At 41.3% G+C, this 6803-nt stretch overlaps 1 protein-coding gene across 7 annotated transcripts; it reads right to left on the bottom strand.

Annotated features, from left to right (window-relative positions):
- Positions 1–288: 288 nt before the first annotated feature.
- NUDT7 (nudix hydrolase 7) lies at positions 289–6550 on the bottom strand. Of its 7 annotated transcripts, none has more exons than XM_044434288.1 (5): positions 6417–6461; positions 3989–4023; positions 3597–3750; positions 2650–2808; positions 289–858 (listed from the first exon to the last, which is right to left on the bottom strand). In XM_044434288.1, the coding sequence occupies exons 2-5, from the start codon at positions 3997–3999 to the stop codon at positions 478–480; spliced, it is 705 nt and encodes a 234-aa protein (XP_044290223.1). In that variant the 5' UTR covers positions 4000–4023; positions 6417–6461; the 3' UTR covers positions 289–477. The 7 variants fall into 7 exon arrangements, with proteins under 7 accessions (XP_044290223.1, XP_044290227.1, XP_044290220.1 ...); XM_044434292.1 differs by lacking the exon at positions 6417–6461 and adding an exon at positions 5711–5805; XM_044434285.1 differs by lacking the exon at positions 3989–4023 and having other exon boundaries at positions 6417–6550.
- Positions 6551–6803: the final 253 nt, after the last annotated feature.

Below are 6803 nucleotides of genomic sequence, written 5' to 3'. Positions count from 1 at the left end.
AAATTTCTCTAGGTGTTGCCACTTCCATACCAATATATACAATTGGTATATATTGGGAAAATACCAATATATACAATACATATGAGCACTTCTGAATTCATATAGTACAAATTCATTTCTAGCTTGTGTGTCTGTACAAAATGTGAGAAATCTCATACTACAGTCCTATGCCTGCCTATACCTAAGAAAATTCTTCTCAGCTTAGATTGGTAGGAGAAACTGGTATGAACTTTTAGTCCTTTTGAGAAAAAACATGATAAAGAATAGATAACTGGAGTCTATACCACAAACTGTCTAGTATACTTTATTTTGTACAATTAAATCAATACACGAATACTGAAAAAGGAATATATTATATACTTCTTCAATTAACAAATCTAATTTAAGGGGATGTATTCAAGTCAATGTATTTAAGTCAATATATTTGCCTGGTTAAAAGGGAATATATTTGTTAGAGGAAAATGATGTTTTCACAACTCAGAGCTTGCTTTCCTTCCTTTTCCCCTCATGGTATAATTCCATGAAATTGCTCTCAGCAGAAGAATTCAAATTATCAAGATCATATTGAACTTCAAAAGTGGGCTTCTTTCCAAAAATTACAAGCGCAAGGAATACCACAAAGTGTGCTGTGAGTCCCCATATTGTAAAGGACTTCTTAAGCTCTGGGTCATCATATTCAAAGGAATGCATCAAAAATGGAACCTCTCCCATCTTAACAAAAGGTAAGGCTGTGTATTTTGAAGGACTAATGAAATACTCCAGTGGCGCCAAGAACACATCACTGACTTCTTCTGGATTAGGATGGGGTTGGAATGTGTCTTCTATAAAGGCTACAACTGGAGTTACTAAAGAATAAGTCTGAAAAGAATAAAGATGTTAATAAATAAAAAATAAACATCTTCACAAAACATTTCTAGTTTTGTTTGCTCCGTGTAACTATTTTGCACCTGCTACTTAGTTCATTTGATTTCAGTTTAGATGCCTCACTGTGCTCTGGGATCTGGCTGAAGCCTGAGCCAACTTGTACCCCTTTGGAATCTTTCTGGTGTCTCTCAAGGTAATGCAGGCTTCCCTCCAAACCAACAAATACAACCAATCTGAATTATGATCTGAAATGTCTCCTACAAATTATCATTTCTCTCTCTCTCTCTCCTAAGTTCTGATGAGAGGAGGAAAGGATTGGGGTTTAGTAAATGACAGCTCCACTTTCTAATCACGAAACATATCTTACCAGGGACTTTCCAATGAATATGCAGTGTGGAGGAAGTAAACGATGGGACCATGAGATGAACATTTTTTCAATGTCATTAAACTTTACAATGGAAAAAGGGCCTTAAAATGTTTTCAGTCAACAGAAACTCCTAGCTGCAGCTTGGCCCTATAACTAATATGGTTTGAGCCTTCTTATCATATAGGGATAGTTCTCCACCCCCAAACCTCATATATGAACATAAAGTGAGTGTAATATAAAATTCATGTCATTTCTGTTGGTGGGAATGGAGGACAATTAAAAGTAACCATATATTAAAACTATAAAATGCTTTGACCTAGCATAGTGAGGTCTTTAGTTTAACAGGTAGCTCATGGCTGCTTACAAGTTTGTAATAAGATAATTCAGTAGAAGCTTGAGAAAGGCAAGGTTTGACTCTATGCTTATAGACCCAATAAGGTGCTACCGCCTTATAAAGGTTCCTTTCATTATCTGATGACAAAGTTTACCTTACAGATAAAGGTAAAGGCTGATTATTGAAGGCCCAAGGTAGGGCTGCTCAGTTTTGGAAATTCCTGTTTTTCAGTATTTAAGTTGTAAAGTTCATTATTTAATACCACAACAGTTGCTCAGAAACATGAAAAAAATGTAGACTATTATAAATTAGCAAACAAATACTTGTAGAACTGAGGTCAATGTAACTGACAGATTGAATTTTGTGTGTTTTCTTTTTTGCTATCTGAAACAGTGTCGTCAAGCAGAGGGATATGTCCCAATGCCTACACAATTTAATACGTGTGCTGCATCAGACCAAAGGATCCTGTACTCCAGATTACGCAGTCATACGCCTTTGAGATAGGGACTGCAGGTGACACAGTGGTTTAAACCGCTGTGCTGCTGGGCTGGTTGATCGAAAGGTCACCAGTTTGAATCTGCACAACGGAGTGAGTTCCCGTTGCTCCGTCCCAGTTCCTGCCCACCTTGCAGTTCGAAAGCATGCAAATGCAAGTAGAGAAAAAGGTACCACTTCGGTGGGCAGGTAACAGCACTTCGGTGCACTTCAGTGTTTAGTCATGCTGGCCACATGACCACGGAGACTGTCTGCGGACAAACGCTGGTTCCCTTGGCTAGGAAACGGAGATGAGCACTTCTCCCTAGAGTCAGGCATGACTGGACTTAATGTCAAGGGGAAACCTTTACCTTTGAGAAGCCCACAAGAAGGTGGGGCAATAACCATCTTCCGTTAATGTTCCCCAGGTATTGGTATTCAGAGGCATGGTGCCTCTGAACCTCACACTGGTCAGAGCTTAGACAACATGACTGGTAGCTACTGATAGCTTTACCCTTCCCTAACTTGTTTGATCTCCTTTGAAAGCCACTCATTCTGATTCACTGTTTATTTTTAATACAAATAACAGTTTGGTCAAATAGCACCTTACTTTATCTATTCCAGGTACAAGCCTACAGATAACTTCAGCCTGCTCAGGATGGAGTCCCACTTCTTCCTGAGCTTCTCGAAGAGCTGTGGCTATTTCATCTCTGTCTGTTGAATCACTTCTGCCTCCTGGAAAACAGACTTCTCCTGGTGATCTTCTCAGCTAAGAATTAAAAGAGCAGTTTTGTTAAGTGTTATTACTGTAAGGTTGTTTACAAAATATTCTAGAGGATGGTGGCTCATATTTCAAAGTATTTTAAGATATGGGCTGCTTTATACATTACAATGTTCTCCCCCAACTTAAATCTGTGTGCCCGGAAGCCTACTTCACAACAATGTACAATATGAGTGCTCCTCCCCGCAAGTACACAAGTTGTGTAGCAGGTATTTGGCAAACACTGATGTGCTTTTCAAAATGTTACTGAATATAAAGACAAAAATGCATAAATTAACTCACAGTTTGCTGCTGCTACATTCAAACAGGCCCATTGTGTCCTAACATATTCTCACAAATGAAGCCTGGCTTATTAACCAGCTACAAACCATAAACAGATGCTATGGTTTGTTATTGGTTTATGAAATCTAGGTGTTTAAACCATTACTTTCAGTGATGTCTGAACAGAGAACTAAAATTTTAGCTTGTTCACCCTGCTTTCTACCCTGAAACAGGGGCATCTAGCTAGAGCAGCTTGAAATAGGAATCATTCTGATGGAAGGCAAAATCAGAGGAATCAAGTGTTTGCTCATCTGCAAGGAAATTCAAGGCTAAAATAACAAACAATGATTAAAATAAAGTATGAAGAACTGTTATGTGCAAATACAGTCATTATACAATGTTTGCTTCCTTTTATCTTGACTTAATTTCTTATACATTTCTATTAGGCAGCAATATTTCTCAGTTAGCCTCACACATTATGAATTAAATTAGTTTTGGCTTTAACATTTACATACCTTCATCGATCTCACAGTGAAAAGTACAGAAAGCTTTCCATTTTTAACCATCAGTGGGATAAGAACAGAGGCCTTTGCTATTGGTAAATGGGAAAATCGGGCTCCAACATCAAATTTCCTTAATTGCAGCTTAGCTTTATTTTTCACACTCATTCTAGAAAAAAATATAGAAAAAATCCAAATATGCATTAAAAACAGAATTTTAACTCCAAGGTTATTCTTAATTTGCATAAGAGAAATGTAAACTTTGTTATAAAGCAAATTTGTTCACATTTTTATAGATGCTATGAGATATAGTATCCGTGCACCCACAATCATGATATTGTCACTTGGGGGTAAGCATAATTGGATTATTTCTACAACACAAATATTGACAGCAATCTAATACATACTGTTTAGTCATGTAGTATCCTTTGTACAACAAAAACTGTATGAACAAAGCAGAAGAGCAGGGTGATTACTATGAGCATCATGAGATAACTGTGTTTACTGTTTCTTGGAGACATATACACAGGAACTTTCAGCTCACATGTGTGATTATATATTAAGGCTGCAGGAAAAATTTATAACTTACTACAAGTTATGATTTGTCAGTGTTCAGAAGCCAAGAAGTAAACTAAGCTATAAGTTAGTTCAAGAGTCCTTTAGTAGAGCCTTTCTTGCAGAGTTGGGACACCACCTCATATTCTAAAGCAGCAATTCCAAACATGCTTGTTACCTAGCAGCCTCTTTGAATATTAATTTAGTGCACAGAAGAAATCTTTTACCTGCTACCATTCTCCAGCCAGGCAAACTCCAGCAAAGATAGGTCAATCATCCCTTTGTCTGCACCACCAGCCAACACCCAGCATTCAAGTGACCAAATCATTACATTCTACTGATGCACTTTGTTCCAACATGCACACTTACACCTGAGTTAGAAAAGGAGAGACCAAGCGCTTAATCTGGAAATCTACCTGGATTTTGTGCTAACTGAGGAAGCCTGGCTCAGTGTGGTGGCTAGGAGGGTGTTTGATCAGCTTAGGCTGGTACACCATTTGCAGCCCTATCTGGAGAATGCAGACCTTGCCTGTTATCCAGGCACTAGTGATATCCGGGCTGGGCTACTGTAATGAACTGTACTTCCCTTTGAATATGGTCCAGTAACTTCAGCTGGTACAGAATGTAGTTGCCCATGTGTTGGTGGGGGTGAGACAATTTGATTCTATAACACCTATACTTTGCCAAGTGCTGACTTGACATTTAAGGCCTTAAATAGTATGGAAACAGATTAGTGGAAGGGCCTTCTTCACCAATATCAAACTGCCCTAACTCAAGATCAGCATGGGAGGCCCTTCTTAGCTGTCTTCCTGTGGTAGCAGTGAGAGAGAGCCTTCTCTGAAGCAGTCCCACACCTCTGGAATACAGTGCTACCATGTTTCCCTGGAAATAAGACCAGGTCTTAAATTTTCACTCCAAAATTTGCACTAGGGCTTATTTTCAGGTGATGTTTTATTTTTTTATGTACAACAATCTACATTTATTCATGTACAAAAATCTACATTTATTCATGTACAGTCATGCCATCTTCTTCTGGAACATCGCCATAACTCTCCAAACCCCGAATTGTATTGCAACGGATGTACTAAACGCATCTGTCTGGCTGACAATCTTAACTGGGGCTTATTTTTGGGGTAGGGCTTATATTACGAGCATCCTGAAAAATCATGCTAGGGCTTATTTTCTGGTTAGGTCTTATTATTGGGGAAACAGGGTATTAATGGCCCACCAGGCTTCATTGTTGCATTGTTGCAGGTGTTAAAGAAGGTCTCAAAAACATTATTTTACAGTGGTCTTCTCCTGATATAATTGCTGTTGTTTTTGTTCATGTTATTGTTCTGTCTTGTCTTATCCCTGGTTTTGCTGTCGGATTTATTGTTATTTGTATTTTTTGCACTGTTATTTTTAATTGCTGGTTTTATTGAGTTTCTATTGCTTTCAGTATATTGGCTGTATGAGTTTTAGTGTCATAGGCTGACTTGGGAAGGCTTCTGTCCTAGAATGAAATTAAGAAATATTTAAATGCGTAAGCAAACAGAAACAATCTCGAAGTATGAGAGCTCAAAGCAACCTACCCATATTAAGGGTATGAAGGATTGCAGCTGTACAACCCAGTTGTGTTCATCCAGAAGCCAGCTCCAAAAGGGCTTAGCATGAGTTAAGTGCTGATAGGGCTACACCCAGCACTGTCCCTGCGCTTAGTTCTGTGATAACATGCCCTGGATTACGGTATAGCGGCAACTGTATTGTATTATTGCGTTGCCATAATTGTAAACTACTCTTAAAGCGCTATTAGACTAGAGCTGAAGACTAGGACTTGCTTTTTAGAAATAAGTATCTTTCAGGAGCCGAAACCTTAAAAATGGCAATGTCAGCTGTCCAAGAAACATACAAACTGGGTGTCTTTAGGGCAGACTCCCCCACCCCATGTCTCATTACTGTAGGCGGCAGACCTAGTCCCATTTACTTAGGAGTAAGCACCACTGGACTCGGCGGGACTTAGTCCTGACTAAATTTGTGCGGGCTTGTGCTACTGCTATAATCGCTGCCCCAACTGTAACTTGTGAAAGATGCTTCAATATCGCTGTAAGGTGCTTCGAGAGATTCCTCGCACACGCTCACTTGCGGAGCCTCATACCCGAGCCTCCGCACGAACGGAAGGCGGAAACCACCGCCTCTCCCCACGCACTCCCGCTCCTACTTTCCCTCCTTTTTCCGCCACGCGGATAGGAGGAGAAGAGTGTCGATCAGCCGCTCCGGAGGGAGGGTCGCTGCGTTTACCTTTCCCCCTCCTCGTCAGAGTCTGGCGCAGCCACCATCTTGAAACCTCGGGGCCCGTATCGTCGCCTATGGTAAGGGGCGGGCTCTCTGATCCAGCCCGTCCTGCCCATTGGTTTACCGCCGCTGACCGGCAGCTCAATCTTCCGCGGCCTCGTCCCAGAAGGCGCAGAATGGCCCAATAAGGTGAAAGGCGGGCTCTGAGACGCTTCGGGGGGCGGGGCGGGGCGGGGCGGGGCGGGGCCGGGCCCGAGGATGCGCGTGCGCAGTCGGCTGCCGTGGGCGGGGCGTTGCTTGGGGCGCTACGCCGGGCGTCCCAAGGGTCCCCGCCTGCCCCCTGAGGCGTCCCGGGGCCCGTCGGCGCGGAGAGATGTTGGGAAAGGCGGCGCG

The sequence above is a fragment of the Varanus komodoensis genome, unplaced genomic scaffold, assembly GCF_004798865.1.
Source record: "Varanus komodoensis strain SLA01 unplaced genomic scaffold, ASM479886v1 scaffold27, whole genome shotgun sequence".
Lineage (NCBI taxonomy): Eukaryota > Metazoa > Chordata > Lepidosauria > Squamata > Varanidae > Varanus > Varanus komodoensis.
This window is presented reverse-complemented; position numbering and strand designations above follow the sequence as displayed.